We start from the raw sequence: 21,954 nt of genomic DNA on the forward strand, positions 1-21,954 counted from the left end.
TAAGAGGAAGGGACACAATTGTTTCCACCATTTATTACTGTAAGCCAAAAAAATTGCATCCCAACATTCTTTGGGATCGCAGTCACATTTGCATCATCAGCCAATAACTAGAGAGTAACATCATACAAGAATCAAACAAATGCAAACCCACATCTAATGAAATCACATAGTCGCTAACCCATCTGCTAGACGACTAGCCACCCTATACACATGAGCCATACAGAGGAACCAGTCCCTTGAAAGAAAACATTGGCACAAAAGCACCAAGAGGCAGGGGATGATAATCCCTAACCCAGACTTCAAATTGACCAACAACCAGCTCCAAATCCAATCCACCTCCAACTCCACCCGCCTGAACCCCCGATCCCATGCAATTAGTCCCATAGTATACAACCCATAGTTCTACTAAAGGGGTTGTGAAAATCCTTATATGTACCACAAACCCACAAAGCCAAGATTCACCATATTCCCTAATAGCACTGCCAACAGAAGCTGGACCTGAGTTCCCATGAGATGCATCATCTGTGGTGACTTTAACCCACCCGTCACTTAGCTTCATCCAAGAAATTAACCTCTCTACTCGAACCTCTGGTGTGTCTCCTACTCCTACTCATGAGTGAGTCCTCGTGAAATCTGTTGCCAGATGACCCAAATCTTTGAGAAAATGCACCCTATCCCGATACTTGCCTTCGTCCCCAAACATATTTCCACTTCTCAATCTTCAACCCAATCAAACTGCCATGCTAAAAATAGTGGGTCACTCAGCCGCAAATTATCAAATAACCTTTCCAAAAGTGATTTATCAAAAAATGTTTGCCAAAGATGAAACTTTTTTTTGAGCCAGGCGAATCAACTTAGAAATAATGTTCGTAAGCCTAATCACCATCATCTTTGTGATCACCTAAACCAAAACATTACAAAAGCTTATTGGCCTAAATTGGGTTATCCTCTCGAGCTTTGCCACTTTCGCCAAAAACACTAGTAACACATCATTTGTCGACCTCTTAAGCACACTTGACTCAAAAAAATTCAGTACAAACCTTGTTATCGAATTCCCAACAACCTTCCAGCACTTATAATAAAACACCGGTTGAAAACCATTCGATCATGGGGATTTAAAACTACCATACTCTTCACTGCGATCTCAAGTTCAGCTTTCGTAAACTATTTATCTAAAGCTGCCTTCTCATCTCTACTCAAAGCCGTAAAACCCTTTTTTGGCATAATCTCCTTGTTTGTACTAACCCCATCAAGCGAGTATATTTCTTTGTAATAATACAATGTCAATTTCTCCAACTCACCCTTGTCCACCACCCACCAGGTCGTCCTCATACTTCAGGGATTCTGTTATATTTTTCTCTCTCTGAATAATAATAGAAGTGTGAAAACAATGTATTCCTATCCCCTAGAGAAATAATATTTTCTCTTGATTTCTAAAATCATAATGTCTCTTCCTGTTTTAACAACGCATCAAAGCACCTCAGAAATTGTTCTTCCTTAGCAATCAAGGCATCTTTGTCCAAAAAAAGAAAAGCAATGAAGGCATCTGTTTGAGCCGTTTCCAACAACCCTTGTACGACACTTAACTCTACAACCAAAATTTCCTTCCGTGTATGGAATTCACCAAAAACTTCTTTATATCACTTTTTTAACTTCCACTTTAGTTGAATAAGTGCTTCTAGTGTTGATAACCCCGATTCCCACTAAGTATGATGTAAGTCTTTAAAACATTTATGATGCAACCAAGCCGCTTCAAAGCAAAATGGCCTCCCCTCCGGTTCATATTCTATTCCGAACTTAACTGCACATACAACGGAACATGATATGATGACAAAATACGGAAGATGTTGCACCAATGCTTCTTGCCACTTTAACCTTGCTTGTACACAATATAGAATATGATCCAACCTCTTAGCGATGAAATTACTTTCCACATGACCCCTTTTCCATGTATACCTCCCACCCATAAAACCCATGTCAATCAATGACGAATTAGTTATCCACTCACCTAACGGTAAAGAGTCTGGCAAAAATCTACCATTACCTCATGTCTTCTCATCCAAACTCAAAATGGTATTAAATTACCTCCTATAATCAAAGGGCTTCCTATCCCCAAACCCCCCCCCCCCCACCCCACCCCTATGGTTTCCCGCAGCTCTTCCCAAAGCCCACTATGCCGACTCACTATAGGTGCCGCGTACACTACCACTAAATGCATTATTTCTTCTCCATTCACTACTTTTGCATGAATAAACTACCTTGACGAGGCCATCACCTCCACTCTCCCACACTAAAACTCCACAACAACCACAAACTTCCACTTTGCCCTGTGGCATCCACTCGAAAGGAGTTTTCAAGCCCCAATTTTTGGCATATCCGACCATTCTCTCACCTTCCGCGTGAGTCTAATAAAATAATAGTATATCCGTGTTAAACTTCTTTAACATATCATATACCTTATTGATCTTCTAAATCTCCCCCTCTTCCTGACAATTCCATAATAAGAAATTGAATTATCGAAAGCATCTTTATTGAGCTAGGTCTCTTTATTTCTTGTGGGTCTCTTAAACATAAGTCGTTGTCTGAAATCAAATATGTGAAGAAAATTTGACTGTTTGTTTATCATTGTTTTAATCTAACAAGCCAAATGTTTGAAAAATGAGGTATGATAAAGAATTTCATTGCTAGAATCTTGGCGTGTTTGTTTTGCGTATTTCACCATTCTGCTAACTCTGGCTTTTGTCTTATTTTGATTTTGGGAAATGCTGATCGAAGAACTGGCGAAGATGATTTAACAGGTTTTGATGGCTCAACTTATGACCATTTGGTTTTGAGTTGAAAGCTTATATTCTAATTTGATATCAGAGTTTGGTCCGTATATATTCAATCGAATCCACAACCGGCCCAACCTAATAGCTGGTTTGTCATCATGTCCTAACATATTGTTATTGATGTCTAGAATAACCATCATTTTGAGAGAGTGTATTAAGTATATAATATCTCACAATGAAAATTAAGTAAGGTAGAATCTTAAATGATATATATATATATATATTAGATATGAGTGGTTCCACTCATTTCCAGTTATTTTTGTATGGGAAGTCTATATTTCTAATAGTGACGGTCTCTCCACTTAACTTAGCGTCCCATCTGTATTGAAGGTTTAATAAGACTAATATTATCATTAAAAAGCTCTTTGCTATATTGACTCATGAGCATGTTTTCAAATATTTTGAATATACCTATGTAGGAGTACTCAACGGAAGAGAATGAAGAAATTATTGCCATTCATCGCGCGCACAACACCTGATTCGTTTTTTATATACGAACCTGTAAAATTTCAGTTAATCCGAACCTAAGATGCATGTCTAAGAACTTTCCCAATTTTTCTCCCAGACACAAGAATCAAGGAACCTTACCCTTTGCTTCCCTCCGACGCCGGTAAAGGAAAACTTTGCCGGCGTCGGGACAATAACCCGACTTGCTTGTCCTTCTTCTCGCTCTCTTAGCTATTTCTTCTTAGTTGTTTTAAAGCTTTTTTTGCTTTTTAGTTCCCCTCGACCGTTCCCCAACCGTATGCAACTTTTAGCCGATCCAAAATCAGGGAGGTCAGTGGGTGGTTGGAGCTTCGCAACTCTTATCCGCTACTCGCCTCCGTCTCGGTGAAGCTATCCAAAGAACCAGTAACGCTCAAATATAGGATTCCGATTCCCCAAGAAGAGATCTATCACCAGGTATCGTTGATGGCAGGAGCAGAATCCCTTAGTCCATCAGAGGCGAATTACCTGGTGGAGTCGTTGACGGCACACGACGATCTACTCTTGGCTTCGACTCATGTACTGGAGAACTCAAGCTCCTAGGTTTCTCTTCTGATGCTTCAAGCCCCGCTATAAATCCTCAACCACCATCTTTTCCCTCACCGGAGATGTCTGAGTCCCTGAATCCGACACCAGCTCAACCACGCCGCCGCGCGAACTCTCTGCCCCCAAATGAGGAACTAGGGTTTTCTTTGGTGGGTTCAACAATCCTCGGCCCATTAAGGTTTCTGAGCCCATTAACAAATGGTGTTTTATGAGTCCTTCCTCTGCGATTATCCAGGTTTGATCGGATCTCAAATCTCTTCCACCCTAGTCAATCTTTGTGTCGACTTATGGAACCTTTTGTTCGAAGACTGCATTTGGAATGTAAGTCACCACTGTTGCTAGCTTGGTTAAAGATTTCTTTAGAAAATCTGCTAATAGACTCACTTAAGGACCTTGCTCTTGAAGTTAGAAGCTTGAATGAAATCGGCATTATGATCCAGACTCTATGGAGCTGTGATTACTTAATCACTGGTGTGTCTTCAGGCTCCTTTCATTATCTCTTATGCTCTCTGAACCATTTAAACTGCAAGTTATCAACTTTTTGAAGTCTCCGCCTAAACATTTGAAGGCTAGTAGCATTATGATCCCAAACCAATGGAGTTGGGGTTACCACAAAATCTTCAAGTGTCTCACACCTGCTCCAAAAACCGTAACCAACCCTTTTATAACCCTCAACCAGAGCACCATCAACCGTGATCAAACCCTTGACAAAGCTCTCCTTCGGAGACCCTTGGATATGATCTCTTCTTCAACGTCAAAGAGTCTAATGACCATGACAAACATATCATCTGTCGAGTCCCTTGAAGATGTGCATTCAAGTAACCGTGACCTCACATGTTCCAAACTGCCTTTAGGCGTTTGTATTACAGCTCTCATGGACTACTACTTGATGTCTTATGTTTCTACCTTTATGTTTAAGGCTTTGGAGAAAGCTCTTCTTTGTAACTTTTTAAACCGTGGGGCTTTGATCCCTCTTCTTGTATGTGTTTTGTTTCGAATGAATGAATCCATATGTTTGAACAAAAAAAAAAAGATGCATGTCTAACGATTTGATTTTAAGCTATAATCGTGTATATTAAAAAGCATATTTTCAATCCTAAGAAATTGATGTTGATTTCAAACTATATAAGTTTCTGCATCTTTATAAAAAAAAACTGTTGTTATAAATTTTGTCTGCCACTATATCAATGGTATGAATTAAGATATTACGTTGTTATAAATTAGTTGGTTTTAAAGATAAAATTTGATATCAATCATCGCACGCACAACACTTCTTTATATATGATGTAGAGTTAAAGAGATGTATGAACTATAATTATGTTTGATGTTGTGCAATTTTACGAAGAGATGTATAAATTAAAGAGCTCAAGTGGGACTTCTTTAATATTTTGTGTGATGTTGCAGTTGACATTGTCCTACGTGATCATGTCCCCCTATTTTTTCGTCCATCTCTTATTTTGAGAAAATATATAAGAAAGATCGCACTAATTAACGACTTTCTAGCTATAACCAATTTTGTTTAGAAAAAAACCTTAGGTCCTTGACCAAAATAATAACAATATAATATCCAAAAATTATTAATATATAAATCAATTTTAGCTGTATCTTGATGGATTTTATTATATACTATATAGAAGACAAGCATGCTCAATTAGCCGGATCCCAATAAGCCCCCGTAGTTGTCATTTTAAAGTTAGAAAACGAAATGGTTGACAGGTAAACTGTAAAAGTAATTAATGATCAACGATGAGATATTGTTATGTAGTGGGTGACAAGTAACGATCAATATGAGATGTTATAAGACATAATATAGAAAAATACTTATATTGTGTTCAATCTTTACGCATTTTCTTGTAGACGTTTATAATAGAAATTAGTTTAACTATTAGTTGAATAGATAATATTCTTGAAAATTATCTATTAGTTTAACTATATAGTTTTTTTCTAGTTTGGATTTGATAGACAGAACATTTAGTTTGTTCTAACTAGAAAAAAACTATATAGTTAAACTAATAGATAATTTTCAAAGTTTAGATTTTATCGATAAATCAGAAGTCTCAAATTCAGATGATCGCTTCAAATACGAAATCTAATTTAAAATTCAGATGATCGATTCAAATAAGAAAGTCTCCTCTGCAATAGTGCAATTTATATAATAATAGCAATCCTACTAACTGTATTTTTTTATGGATGTTTTTTTTTCAAAAAATTGTAATTATTTGGAAAATATGTTGTAATTTTCATTAATTTGAAAAACATAATGTTTTACGATTATGTCTTTGTAAAAAATTACATCATTTATTTAATTGTGTATTTTCGTTATGTTATTATATTCGTATTATTTTATTCCAACTCATTTTTCTACTAGTGTGTATTTTACAAACAACTATGTCTATTGAAATGTTTATATGTTTTTCTAACCGAAGAATTATAGGATGATTATAACTGAATTTGTATATATGCCATATACGGTAGAATTTATTGATCGTAAATTTTTATATATATATTCTTTCCGTTTTAAATTACTTGTCGTTTAAATTTTTTACATAGATTAAAAGAACAACTAAATTATTTATTTTGTCATTTCTTTCATATATTTTTAAATTTTTTTATTGGTCAACACATTCAAACAGTTGAAATTAATTTGATATTTTTACTAAACATATGCATCGAAAATTTAAAACGACAACTATTATAAAACAAGAACTCTTATACTTCCGCTCCCTTTTTTTTTCCAATCACAACTCTTAGTTTTAGATAATTGTGTAACAATTTTCAATAAATTTTATGAAAATTACATTTATTTATGGTAGTTCTTCATGTCATTTTTACTTTATTTGTTTGTTATTAGATCACTATACAATTTTATTGTCATCAGCAACTATTAAAATATTAAATATTACATTAAATACATCATTTTTTTGGTAGAATCATAAAATACATCATTATTAACTTTCTTTGAAATGTATCCTCTAATTATATAGTTATATAATGAATATACATTATAAGAGATTGGACAGCTATTCGAAAACAATAATGAACGACTTTTTCTTTGAGCAAAGAATATTGTAAGGACCAAGCCCACTAGCTGTATTCACAAGCTTTTAATATTAGATTAGATGTCAAGGTAAATAAATATATATGCAAGGTGGGGGAGAAAGAGATGAAGAATATCACAAAAATCAAAATCCCCCTAATATTATTGTAGCAGTCATGAGTTCCGTGGGTGTATTTCGTAAGGTGGAAATGGATGAAAAATCATATTGGATATACACATTAACACATCCCGATGAAGCACTAGCCATGAATCCTTTTTTTCTTTGTCCTCGTGCACGTCTCAAATTCCTCAAGTTCAAACTAAATATGCACGTTGATGATGATGACGATGACGACGATGATGATGGTGGTGGTGACGATAACAATGAAGGTAGTGGCAAAGAAGAAGACGACGAAGACGACGAAGACGATGACATCGATGACGATGAAGATGATGACATCGATGACGATGAAGATTATGAAATCGATGAAGATGATGGAAAAGTAGATGGTGATAAAGATGGTGAAAATGTAGATGATGATGATGCTATTCCTGAGTTAAACCCATACAATTCATCCCCGCACTTCCCAAGTGATCAGCACGACGAATCTTTACTTGATTGTGACCACCCTGGTATATGTAAACTCCCTGTAGTGCCTCTTTTTTGGTGCAACAATGAAGAACCGAGTCGTGAAGAATTCGAGTGCGGTGCATGCGAATCGGAAATGCCCAGCGCAAGCTATTTCGCATGCCAACAATGTGGAAAAAAGTTCCACAAAGAATGCGTTGAATCTCCACTTGAGATCAAACACCCTTCCCACCCCAATCATTCTCTTCGACTTTACAGTTTTGCAAGCAGGGAAATGAAGTGCATATGTTGTAAGGAAGTTGTCTTTGATATGTTTTATCACTGTACAACATGCGATTTAAGTATGCATCCGGTGTGTGCGATGAAGACGGTACCCTATGTTGCCGACCATCCAAAAAGCCATCACCACCCTCTCACCTTATTCCCTGCACAAGCTTCTTTAGTTTGCACTTACTGTGCAATGATTGAGAAGCTTGATCCCACCTACATCTGTATCGAGTGTGTCTTCGTAATCCATGAAGGCTGTTTTGGGTTTCCGCATGTCATAAGAATATCCCGTCACCCCCACCGTATCTCTTTTACCTCTTCTCTTCCATCTGGAAATTTGTCTTGCGGAGTCTGTCGTAAACAAGTCGACAACAACTATGGTGCATACTCGTGCAAGAAATGTGATGCTTATTTTGTTCATTCAAAATGTGCAACACACAAATATGTGTGGGATGGAAACGAACTCACAGGAGTACCAGAAAAAGAAGATGAAATAGACGATGGTGAGCCATTCAAGAGGATTGCTGATGGAATAATACTTCATCCTTTTCATAGTCACCATCTACAACGTGAGATCGACAATGCTTGTGACATAATTAAGTATTGTCGAGGGTGTGCCCTTCCAATCGGTGAAGATGATTTTTATTCATGCATGGAATGCGATTTCATCCTTCACGGAAGTTGTGCAAATGCTCCACGCATGATACGACATCCTTTATATCCACATCCACTTACACTACTAGTTGCCATGAGAGGACCTGCTAATGTTGAAGGTACATTCTTTTGTGATAAATGTCATCGTGTTGGTACCGGCTTATGCTATGGGCATTCTGTAGGAAAAGATACCTTCTGTTTAGATTTGCAGTGTGCCTCGATTATAGAACCTTTCGAATATCAAGGTCACCAACATCCGCTATATTTTCCTTGGAACCCAGATGAGAAGAGTACACTATGTCAAATGTGCAAATACGAAAGCAACCTATCAAAATTAGAATGCACGATATGCAATTATTCTATATGTTATCGGTGTGCTGCCTTACCATTCAAAGTAAGGTACAAGCATGACAGTCATTTTCTCACAATTTGCGATGGGAAAGAGGCAAGTGATCAACCAGACTGGTGTGAAAATTGTGAAGGCAAAATAGAAGAAGTAAAAGAAACAGGTTATCGCCCGCTCTCATATGAGAAAACAGAAATGCGATTTTATAAATGTAGTGACTGCTGCACCGCTCTTCATGTGGATTGTCTACTTGGGACAGACATGTACATGAGGCCTGGTAATACTAAAAACTATTACCTATCTTATTCCATGTACTCATATAGACGTAACCGCCAAATAAAGCTAAATGTTCGGATTCTTCTCAACAATTCCCTCTCCCGACCAATCTGTACCAGATGTAAGCGCCGTTGTCCATTCCCAATAGTTTTTAAAGGGAAAAGTACGATATTCTGTTCTTGGAATTGTATAGGAAAGAACATCAATTCTAAGAGTACTTGAAGTACATTCTTTATCATCCCTTTTCCCTTATTAAAATTTGAAGTATTTGGCTATGTTGGTTTTTTTTTTTTTTTTTTTTAATTCAATTATGAGATGTAATTTCTACTTTTGGAAAAGGAAAAATAAAATGTTTAATGTGATTTTATTATATCTTAGAAATTTAGCCAAAACATCAACTAGCTAATTTACAATAATGGAAAGTCACTGTGAGTTGGCTTTCGATATTATATCTTCAAATTTATAATCAATGCATTTAGTGGGTATCGATGCTGCCAAGTTGTTTGATACTTGAACGCACATCGAATTACTGTGATAAAACGGATTTGGAAGATTAGAAATGGTTTTGAGGGTTCATAAGGTTCAGTACTCTGCCCATATTTGAGTCTAACATATTGTAGTTTCATGTTAGGCTTCATATATAGCTCTGATCACTCACATGTTTCTTATTTCTGTTACAGACCAGAGGTATATTAATTGGACCCTTGCGTGTTGCAAGTGTTTCTAGATTGACTTCTCAGTTACCATATTCATGAATCGATCTAGGCGATCTCTGTAGAAACTATATTAATCCATCTTATGAAAAAGTAATACTAACCCCTTCTTAAAATCAGATCTTTTCCTATTTCTCACTCCGACTCCTGTGTATTCTCATCCTGTTTCAAGAGAACAACACGAAACAAAACTTTAAATATATTCTTCAAGTTAACTACAGTGACAGTTAGGCATGACTGTGTCTCCACTCAGCTTAGCCTCCCATTTGATTGTAAGGTTTATTACAATCGAAAAAAAAAAATTGTTATCCTGACACATCAGCATTTTTCTCACTACCTTTTCAAAATACCTATGTAGGTCTTGGTGAGATTATTGACAAGGAGGTTGTGCTATAACGCCGTGCTTACCCTTTATAAAAAAGGGCACTTGCCCACAGCCACATTTTATACATTTGACCTTTAGGCCACATTATTAAAAATATTTTGTTGATTTAGTAGGTTTAAGTTGTTTTGCATATGTATTTTGCTTAAAATATTCATGTTATTATATACATTGAGACCCTTAACTTTGTATTATTGCTCATTGACTCTCTTATGGTTATATTTTACATTTGTTAAAAATAATTATTTAACTAAATTAATTAGGCCACATTTTTTTCCGCCCAAAGCCTCAAAGTACATAGGCACGGCAACAAAGCTTGATCAGAGGGAAAGTGGTTGAAGAGTCCAGTTGCGGGCAAAGCGGTGTGGTTGAGAGAAGAGCGGTTTCTGAACCAGAGAATTGATATATTGTTTGATATAGTAGTTGGTAAGTAAGCATTAATTTTCCAATATTAATCTATCATTAATCTTTTTTGTAACTTCTCATTTCTTATAATTTGTTGAGCATTGCTCAGCTTTGCTTGTTTTCTAAACTTTGTACAATAAACCAACCATATGGCGAAAGACCACATACGATCTGTACAATTTTGTTCAAACCTCTCCACCGTCCCTTCGAGCTCGCATACTAGAAGACACGCAAATGAAGGCTTTGGTCGGCGCAGTGATACTGGCATTTGTCATATTACACTAATATTATCAGCTAGTGGCGGATCCAAAAAATTATTTTATCCGGGGCAATAATATTAAATTATTATTTATTATTTTTTTAAATAAAATTATATCAGTTAAAAATATTTGATTAGTTTCAAGTTAATATAAGTAACAAAATTTTGTTTTATTAATAGAATATGGGCTTGTTAACATAGTAAATATAAACAAAATTAAGTTTTTGTATTGTATTTGTAGGATATTTTAATATTATACACAACATAAATAGTATATCTAAGAAGAAAATAGGGTAATGAGGACAATAAAAAATATTTTAGCAGGGCATATTTAAAAATTCACGTAAAATAACATTAATGTGAAAAATTTAACAACTTACGTCCGCCCTTGTTATCAGCGTTATAGTAAGTGGGACTTCTTTAGGTTTTTTTTTAAAATGAAGTTAACAATGTCCTACGTGAATTCAGGACATGTTCCTGTCTTCAACGACTTTCGTCCATCTCTCTTAAGTGGGAGAACAGAAAATATATAAAAGAAAGATCGTAAAGAGAGTCGAAAACAATAATTAACGACTTCCTAGCTATAACAAATAATATAAAAAGACCTTAGCTCCTTGACCAAAAAAGTAATACAGTATATAGAAACCAGTCTTGGCTGTATTTTGATGGATTATTTTTTTTCCAATATTATATGCAAAGAAGCTGTATTTGATCTTAAAAGAAAATTTGTTGTGGGTAACTTCAAGTTTAAAATATTGTCTGTTTTTTCCCTAATAATAGCAAATATGAATTCGGAACACAATAACGATACTAATATGAACCGTTAAATATGAATTCAGAACACAATAACGATACTAATATGGACCGTTAAATAATACACACTCAACAAAATTTTCAAAGTAGCACTATTTAACATAATTAAAATATTTTAAATTAATTTTTAGAACTTTTTTAAGTTTGGATTTTTAACTTTACATTTAATTTATAATTTTGAAGAAGTAGAGTTTAGTATTTTGAATTTAAGATTTAATTTTAAAACATAGTGCTATTTTAGAATTTTAGAAATATTGTGCTAGATTTTTTTTTAATAAAAATTTAGTGCTATTTACGAAAATCTTCCTCTGATTCCAATTATTTTTGTGACAATTTGTGATAATTATTCAGAGTCAAAATATATAAAAGGCATGCTAAATAGTCCAACAATCGTCAATATTGGTCGTAGAATTTTTTTTATAGTAGAAAAAAATATTATGTATTGTATACTATATTTATAGTGCAATTTTTTCCTACGTACGTGAAGCAATGACAATTCTCGTTCTCAGATATGTGATACGAAGGCTTTGTTCCAATCGAGAGTGCATTTTCATATAAACCTAAAATTTAGAAGCAAGATCCGGAGAAGACGGTCTCCTCTGGTACATTCGTGTTCAATAAATTCATGAACGAAATTTTTTAATAACAAAGAATATAAAAAGACCAAAAGCTTAGCTGTATTTGTAGTTCTAATATTAAACGACTGGCTAATATATATACAAAGAGGGAAAGGAGACAAAGAATGTTACAAAAATCCAAATGTCCATTGTGTCAACCATGAGTTCCGTAGGTGTGTTTCGTAAGGAGGAAATTGATGGAAACCCATTTCTGGTGTTCACAACAACACAAACAGATAGTCCAACCTTTTCCGGTGAAGCAGTAGCCATGGATTCTTGTGGCGAAGACCTCCCTCTTCAACATCTTTTTTTCTGTCCTTGGGCACGTGTCAAGTTTGATAAGTTCATGCTCGATGGTGATGATGATAATGTAGGACTGCGAAATGACGATGACGATGATGAAAATGGTATTTATAATGATCAGATCATTGAAGACCGCTTCTTAAAAAGAGAGTATTTTCCATTCAAATCATCCCCTCACTTCCCAGCACAAGGAGCGGTGATCAACAATGGGGATCTTTGCTTGATTGGGACCACCCTGGTGAAAGTGCAACAGAGCTCTGAAGGGAACAGACAGCTGTGAAGTGTCTCAGAGGGCTGATATGCTGACGTGGCATGACGTGCTGATGTGGAGAAGTATTGTGGATACGATGACAAGATGCGTGAGAAGAAAGGAAGAAGAGATCAAGATATATTTGAGATATTGAGAGTATATTTGATAAGAAGAGATAAGGGAAGATATTTTCTTAGAGATAAGGAATATTTCCTTTTAGTTAGGATTCACAAAGATCTAGGTTAGAGATTGTTTGTGAGGTTATAAAATGACGAGGGCTAGCCGCAAAAAAGAGTTAGCACTCGTGGGATAAAGTTTGTGAGATTTGTAAACCTTCAAGCAAATACAAAAGGCTTTGAAGGTGAGTGTGTGTAGTATACTCTTTTAGATCTACACAAGGTGTTGTGTTAGATAGATAGGAGAGTGAGCTTTGTTTTTTAAGTCTTGTAAGAAATGTGGGTTTTTATAAGATTGATTAAAAGCGTTTGCTTGGCGCGTTCCAAGTGTAGTTTTTGTGTGTTGTGTTATCTCTATACCTTAACAATTGGTATCAGAGCAGACACATGATAAAAAGTCTGTTATCTTTTTCAACAGGTGAGATCTTGCGACTAGGGTATGGAGAAATCACTGGAGGTTGTTACTTTACAAGGGCCATTGAAACTGGATCCGGAATGCTTCGGTTACTGGAAAGTCTCAATCCAACAGGTCATCTCGAGCATTGACAGGGAAGCGTGGTTTGCAGTGGAGGACGGCTGGTCTCATCCAACTGAGAAGAATGAAGATGGTGAATTGGTGCAAAAACACAGAAAGAAGTGGACAACTGAAGAAAAGGCTGAGGCCAAACACAATTCGCAAGCGTTGTCGGTCATCTTTTGCCGAGAGATATCTTCAACCAAGTTCAAGGTTGTGTGTCAGCTAAAGAGGCGTGGGACATTCTGGTCGTCACTTTTGAAGGAACTTGTAGTGTTAGGCGCACAAGGTTGGACAATCTTGCGTCTAACTTTGAGAATCTGCAAATGATTGAAACCGAATCTATGGCGGATTATAGTAGCCGGTTGAGTGGTATTGCTCAAGAGTCTGTCGTTTTGGGTAAACGATACAAGGACAAGAAACTGGTCAAGAAATTCCTTAGAAGTTTACCTGACAAGTTTCAACCGCACAGGTCTGCAATTGATGTGTCTCTTAATTCTGATGAGCTCAAGTACAATCAGGTCGTTGGGATGATGCAGGCGTTTGAGATGCAACTAAAGAAGAAAGAGAAAATGAATGCTAAGTCATTTGCTCTTAAAGCTGCAGAAGAACAGAAGCTTGTTGAATTGCAGGAGCTTGAGGACGAAGATAAGGTTGGTCTGTTGGTTAAGAAGTATTTTCGCAAGATGGAAAGAGGTCAGCGGAAGGGAACTCCATCACTTGCCAGTGTAGATTCTGCCAAGGGGTTCAGGAAGAATGATAAGTCAGAACGCCAGTGTGCTGAGTGTGAAGGATATGGTCATTACAAGGCTGAGTGTCCAAACAACGAACGGAAGCACTCTCTGCAATGTTATGGATGCAAAGGTTTTGGTCATACCAAGACTGATTGTCCCTCCCAAGGAAATAATCAGAAGTCCTACATCACATGGAGTGAAAGTGATTCTGATGAAGAAGATAACAAAGGTGAAATTCTGAACAACTTTGTAGCTCTGCTGGGAGTAATCGAGGAAGATGAAGAAGATGAAGTTCTGTTGTTGAAAGAAGACATTGACAAGAAAATCGAGTCAGACTCAGATGGGGAGGAGGTTGGCCTGTCAATGGAAGATCAGATAAGTCTTCTTATTCAGACGATTGTGCAAAAGAATCAAGATAAGAGTGAGTTGTCTGCCAAAAGAAATACGCTTTAGATGAACATTGCAATATTGTCTAAGGAACTGAGTGAAGAAAAAGCCAAGTCTCTGCGTCTTGAGAAGCAATTGGAAGAACAGCTGAAGAGCATCAGGATGCTGAGTAAAGGAACTAAAGATCTGGACTTCTTGCTCAGTACTGGACAATCAAGCACTGCAAAGTGGGGTCTGGGTTATCAGAGAATCAGCTCTGACAAGTCCACACAGTTTGTTAAAGGGCAGAACTCTGAGCCAAAACTCAAAGCACAACCTGTTGCACCAAACATATATCATAATCAGGTCCCTAAGGTAAACCTGCATCCCAGACAGATGTTTATGCAGCGTGAGATACCGGGGAGACAGTCGTATGGTCCACAGAGCTATCCTCACGCTGCTCAGCGACCTGTTGGTCACAGCAGGAGAAGATGATGCTGGTACTGTGGTCATCTAAACCACTACAAGGCCCAATGCTTCAAATATCAGAATCGTGTGACAAATCTAGTGCAGAATGGTAGCTTCTACCCAGCTGTTAAAAGAGTTAGGGAAGGGTTTGTCAGAAAAGATGATCTCTACTGTCATGTTGCATACACAGCAGATAGAACTGAAGTTGAACAGACCAAGTGGTATTTTGACAGCGGATGCTCCATACACATGACAGGGGCTCTCGACAATTTGTCTCACATAGAAGATGTTGCTGCTGGAAGAGTCACATTTGGAGATGGAGGAAAGGGGACAATTCGAGGGAAGGGTGCAACTAGTGGTGACACTCAACTCCAACTGAATGATGTGTTCCTGGTAGATGGATTGAAGGCCAATTTGATCAGTGTCAGTCAACTGTGTGATGAGGGCTTAGATGTTACTTTCACCAAGAAGGATTGCAAAGCTGCTGATCAACAAGGGTCTGTCAAACTCAGAGGTAAACGATCTGGGAATAATTGCTATATGTGGAAATCAGAAATGCCATGTTTTAATGCCACTGTTGAGTTAGACACAGAGCTGTGGCACCAGAAACTTGGTCATTTGAATGTGCGCACAATGTTGAAATTGGCAAACCAAGAAGTTGTACGCGGACTGCCAAAGCTGAAAAGTGATCCACACTTTGTATGTGGTCCATGCAACAAGGGAAAACAGATCAAAGCATCTCATGGGTCTCTGACAGATATTCACACAAGTCATGTTTTACAGTTGGTTCACATGGATCTAATGGGGCCTATACAAGTTCAGAGTATCTCTGGTCGACGTTTCATCTTTGTGATGGTGGATGACTACACTCGCTACACCTGGGTAAGGTTTCTTTGTGATAAATCTGATACTCTTGAGTGTTTTCATATTCTTGCCTTGCAAATGAAATGTGAGAAGTGCTCAATCGAAACCATTCGAAGCGATCATGGTGGTGAGTTTCAAAACGACAAGTTTGAGCAATTCTGTGGACATCAAGGCATTACTCATCAGTACTCTGCACCAAGAACGCCGGAACAGAATGGTGTTGTTGAACGTAAGAACAGAACGCTGCAAGAAATGGCACGAGCTATGCTACATGGAAATCAAGTGCCTCATCGGTTCTGGGATGAAGCTGTGAAAACAGCCTGTTACATCATCAATCGTGTGCATGTTCGCCCAGGGACCAGTAAGACTCCCTATGAGCTTTGGAAAGGGAAGTCTCCAACTGTGCACTATTTCCATGTGTTTGGATGCCTGTGTTATATACTGAATGATAAGGATCAGTTGGGTAAGTTTGACTCGAAAAGTGATGAAGGTATCTTTCTTGGTTATTCTGGACATAGCACTGCCTTTCGTGTCTACAACAAACGTCTGAGATCCGTTCAGGAAACTGTCAATGTAGTGTTTGACGACACCTCATTCCTGCGAGTGGCATTGGTGCCTATTGCCTCCGACACGAACCTGGTAACTGATGCTGAGAAGTCTGTGCCAGAAGCTGCCCGTCCTGTTGTCTCTGGCAGGCCTGTATCACCATCTGGTTCAGATCCTGTGCCTTCTCAGGTTCATAGGAATCACTCCTCTACTGATGTTATAGGTGCGATTCAGGGGGGTAGAGTTACCAGAGGGAAGCATATTAATTTTGCTCAGTTGGCTGGGAAGAAACAAAAGGCTGTCGTTCCGGAGTCTGTCTCTCAGGACTCTGATGTAGTGCAATTTGCATGTTTTGTTTCTTCCATTGAGCCCAAGAATCACAAGGAGACACTTTGTGATGAGTTCTGGGTTGCTGCTATGCAAGATGAGTTGGAACAATTTGAACGAAGTGATGTTTGGGAGCTCACTTAGCGTCCTGTTGACGTTAACGTCGTAGGAACAAAGTGGGTATTCAAGAATAAGAGTGATGCTAGTGGTTGCATTGTAAGGAACAAAGCAAGGTTGGTAGCTCAAGGTTATTCTCAAATTGAGGGAATTGATTTTGATGAAACCTTTGCTCCGGTGGCAAGGTTGGAGTCAATCAGGTTTATGTTTGGTATGGCATGTGCTCTTAAGTTCACTTTGCATCAGATGGATGTTAAAAGTGCCTTTCTAAATGGAATACTTCAAGAGGAGGTTTATGTTGAGCAACCAAAGGGCTTTGAGAACTCGCAGCACCTTGAGCATGTTTATCGACTGAAGAAAGCCCTGTATGGTCCAAAGGAGGCACCACGAGCATGGTATGAGAGATTGATTACATTTCTGATGGATCACGGATACAGTCGAGGGAGTGTTGACAAAACGTTGTTTGTTCTCAACAGCAACAATAATATGATGTTTGTTCAGATCTATGTGGATGATATTGTCTTTGGTTCCACGTGTCAGCCTCTTGTAAAACAGTTTGTGGAAAGCATGTCTCAGGAGTTCGAAATGAGTATGGTGGGAGAGCTAAGGTACTTTTTGGGATTGCAAGTTGAACAATCAGCTGATGGGATCTTTGTATCTCAAAGTACTTATGCTAAGGAGCTTGTACAACGCTTTGGCTTGGATAAGAGTAAAGAAGCAAAGATCCCAATGGGCGCAAACGACAAACTCTCCAAGGACAAAGAAGGGGAGGATGCAGATGAAAGACTATACAGAGGAATGATTGGAAGTCTGTTGTATTTGACTGCTAGTAGGCCAGACATATGTCTGTCAGTAGGGATTTGTGCACGCTATCAAGCCAAGCCTAAGATGTCGCATTTACTGGCTGTAAAGAAGATCATCAAGTACATCAAAGGGACATTGGACTTTGGCATCTATTATACCAAGGATACCAACACCAGTCTGAGTGGATACTGTGATGCTGATTGGGCAGGTTCTGTGGATGATCATCATAGCACAAGTGGAGGCTGCTTCTTCATGGGCAACAATATTATCTCATGGCACAACAAGAAACAAAACAGTGTCTCTCTTTCAACTGCTGAAGCTGAGTACATTGCGCTAGGAAGCTGTTGCACACAACTTCTGTGGATGCGAAAAATGGCCTCTGATTATGGTATGGATTTTGATACTCTTTTAATTCATTGTGATAACTTGAGTGCAATAAATATTTCAAAGAATCTTGTTCAGCATTCACGAACCAAACATATAAATATTAGACACCACTTTGTTCGTGAACTAGTTGAGGCGAAACTGATCGAGATTGACCATGTGAGCACTGATTTGCAGTTAGCTGATTTGTTTACCAAGCCTCTGGACTTCAACAGATTTGTAAATCTGAGGAAGTCCATTGGTGTTTGTGAGTTCTAACCTGTTTTTACCTAAGATGTGTTGATTAGAGACAGGAACATGTGCTAGGACAGGTCATGGAAATCCTAGAATATATAAAAGATCAGCACTCTGAAAGCAATTGTGGGAAATAGCTGCATGTCATGCCGGTCTATCCATCCTGTCAAATGTTATCATGTTTTAAGGAGGTCAAAGAGCTGTGAAGAGACACATACATACATTCTCAAGAGGAAAACTCTGATTTGGTGGCGAATTTCTCACGATGTCACTGTTATACATGTCGGTGAAACAGCTAACATAAGGCTGAAACACACACACACATATATATATATATATATATATATATATATATATATAAAATTATGTGTGCTCTTCAAAGAGAGAATCTCCAGCTGTCTTAACATGTTAGGGTTGGATTGCAGACTAAAGGCATGGCAGTGTGAAAGACTACCCACTTGCATTAGGTCTCTGATTTTCAACAATTCAAGAGGTTGTGATAGCTCCTAGCAAATGTTCTGAACAAGTGGTTGACACAGCAAATGTACGGTTAATACTGCGTTCTGTGTTTCGATTTTTTTTTCTAAAATAATAATTAAAAAAAAAAAAATCTTGTTTTGCTCACATGTGTTTTTCTCGATCTGGGTGCCTTCACATTCATTGTTAGTAGATATGTGTATCTGATGATTTGAGTCGTGAACAGATACTGTTTTCCTTAATGGGGTGGAGAATCTGATTTATTAGGATCATGTGATCAATGCACATGAGATTAAAAAGGGAAAAATATTCGATGTACCATAACAGATTCGTTGAGTGTTTTCAGGGGGTAGTTGGTTGATGGGCCGAGGCTTAATTGTCTATTAAGGTTCATGAAGGTGTATAAAAGGAGCGGCTAGGTTTTTTTTTTGAGTTTGTCACATTCTTGCGATTTCAGATCTTTGTCGATTAAGCTTCTATTTTTTTTTCTCTCCTCTGATTTTGCTCTCTAACTTTTGATCACCATGAAATATGTGTTTAGCCGTTTCCACTATGATTCCAGCTCTGATGAAGAGCTTCACACCCCTCCGTCAGCCCTACCACCGTCATCTCCCTATGTTCCGATTGATCCTACAACGGCGATGGTCATCTACGAACCCCGCGATGAAGCAACTACAGTGCCTCCAGTGCCTGAGAGTCCTTCTCCCAGGCCGATGTCTGTCGAAGCGGATCATGACACATGCGACTCTTCGTCTTCTCTACCAAGAAGGACAATTTTTCGTTATCCGGTGGTTGATCTCACTAGTGATGTCCCTTTGCCTACTCTGTCGAATCAGGAAATCTCGTCTCGGCTGCGTAAACGACAACCAGCTGCTGATGGGGACAGCCGCGACTCCAAGCGTCCGTCTCTTGGCAAGGACAAGGGTGTGTCCTCGTCTCGCGGTGCACCTTCAAAGGAATTTGACTCAAAATGGTTCATATCTGCTGAGGCTGCTCGAAGGTATGGTTTCTTTGCTTATTGAACTATTGCCGCTGAGGTTTGCTACTCTCTGGGAGTAGATGATCCAGCTAGGGAGCTGCTTGATCAAGCTGGTCTGTTGAAAACTGTCACTCAAATCGGGTCTTATGATTCTGATGTTGTCTATGAGTTCTGGGCGAATCTTCTAGCAGTTAAGGTTGAAGGGAACTCAGTTGATGTGCTTGTCAGAGATTGGGTGTATGAGTTCTCCCCAAGCCGCATTAATGCCTTGTTCGGTCTTCAGGCTGTTGATGTGCGCGAACAAAGACTACCCGCGAGCACTTGTGCATTTCAATGTTTTATCGAGTAAATGTGTCGCAAAAACACAAATTTTATCCGGTTGTTTGCTTGTCTAGCTTTGAGTTGAACCTTAGAATGGGCTAGCATCTGACCTTGTTTTGTGGGTTTAGATGTCTTCAGGTGATTCAGGTTGCGGGGATGGTTCAGGGGAATAGGGGCCGAGACATGAGGGTTATGAGCATCACAATGGATATTTGTCGACGGAGTCGGAGAGTAGTCACGAGCCAGTTGATCCGAACAAGAGTGTGGATTGGCGATTGATCGGAGACTATGACAACCTGTCTATTGAGACCGATCCATCTGAGTGTCTAGACGGATCGGAAGAAATGGAAGTGGATCAGGATGATCAGACGGTTGTGTTGGAGATTGGTGAGCCGAGTCGTATCCAAGTAAGGATACACGCGCAAGGAAGTTTTCAAACTGTCCCAATTGGAGATCATGGAGAGGAGGAGGTTGAGCTCGCCGATAAGTTACAAAAGTTGCTGTTGGAATTTGTGGAGGATCATCATGGCGATGTTAATCCCGAAGATTATATGAGAGAGTACCCGGAGGCAGTCAAGAGGATTCTGAACTTCTTGACGGAGGTGTATGCACTAGGAGAAGAAGTTGCTGCTAGTGGGAATGGGGTAACACCCGAGACCGGAGGTACCAGTGCTGGACAACCGGTGGAGGAGAAAGCAGAGATGGTCGCAGAAATTCTGCGTAGGCTGAACGAGTTGCACTCACCGGTGAGAGTGGATGGAGTTGAAGGTGAACCTATAGTACCGGAAGCTGAGAGGCAAAAGAATCCAGGTGACGGAGACTCTAAGTCCGAAGAACCGACAAGAAAAGAAGAGTTTGTGGAGGTGATCGAGATTTTGTCAAGTGATGATGAGGGGATACCAACTTTGGTGGTAGAACCAAGGAGTGATCAAGAAACGATACCAAGAAATCAAGACCAAGAAGCTGATCCAAGTATGGAGCACAGAGGGGATGCGAGTCCAAGGGCCAGTTCAAGCCAAGTTGTGAGAGACCAAGATGGACCAGATCAAGTGGTGCCAGACCAAGCAGTACCGGACCAGGTTGTGCCGAGGCACAACAGTCCTATTCAAGCCATACCTTTGCGGATGGTGTTAGCTGACCAAGAGGAAGAACCAAGATACCTAGAGTGGGAGAGGATCTCCGAGTTAAGGAGATTGAACCGAGGGCATGTAAGGTTAGAGGAAGGAGAGAGTAGTTCGAAGAGGCCGAGGATGACATATAAGGAGATGCAGTTGAGAGAGCAGCCGGACGCGCAGTCTGTGACTACACAACCAAGGGGCCGACTGAGGACTAGATCCACTACCCGAAAGAGAGTGGTGTATCCGAATCAAGTCAACATAAGGAATCAGCCTTATTGCGATCTATGCGAGGGAGTGTGGAACATGAACTGCTGGAGGACAGCACTTACACGTATGTTTTCCCCAGAGAATACAGTGTGTGAAGATTGTGGTATGCGAGGGCACTTTGCCTATCAGTGTCCGAACCCAGATTACATGAGGCATTCGAGGCCTTGTGATTCGTGTGGGATACCAGGACACTTGAATAATCATTGCTGGAGAGCGAGACCGCAACGTCCGTTGATCCCATATCATTTTATCTGTACCGAGTGTGGGAGGAGTGGACATTTCACTCATAGCTGTCCGGACCGATTTGTGCGAGAGGGAGAGAACCCATCAAGCCAACTTGTGCATACGGGGGAGAACCCGTTAGACCGAGCTGTTCGAGATGAAGAGAGCCCGATGAACCGAGCTGGAAACTCATTGTCTGTTGCGTCTACCTCGACCGAGTCTCCCGCTGAAACACGACCTGATGAACCAGTTAGGGCTTGTG

The 21,954-nt window shown here is 39.0% G+C and overlaps 1 protein-coding gene across 1 annotated transcript; it reads left to right on the top strand.

Annotated features, from left to right (window-relative positions):
* The first annotated feature begins 7,043 nt into the window (after nucleotides 1–7,043).
* Nucleotides 7,044–9,402, top strand: LOC104728912 (uncharacterized). Its single transcript, XM_087471774.1, has one exon. The coding sequence runs from the start codon at nucleotides 7,077–7,079 to the stop codon at nucleotides 9,252–9,254; it is 2,178 nt and encodes a 725-aa protein (XP_087327900.1). The 5' UTR covers nucleotides 7,044–7,076; the 3' UTR covers nucleotides 9,255–9,402.
* The last annotated feature ends 12,552 nt before the right edge of the window (nucleotides 9,403–21,954 follow it).

Source organism: Camelina sativa, chromosome 11 (genome assembly GCF_030686135.1).
Source record: "Camelina sativa cultivar CO46 ecotype springtype chromosome 11, ASM3068613v1".
Lineage (NCBI taxonomy): Eukaryota > Viridiplantae > Streptophyta > Magnoliopsida > Brassicales > Brassicaceae > Camelina > Camelina sativa.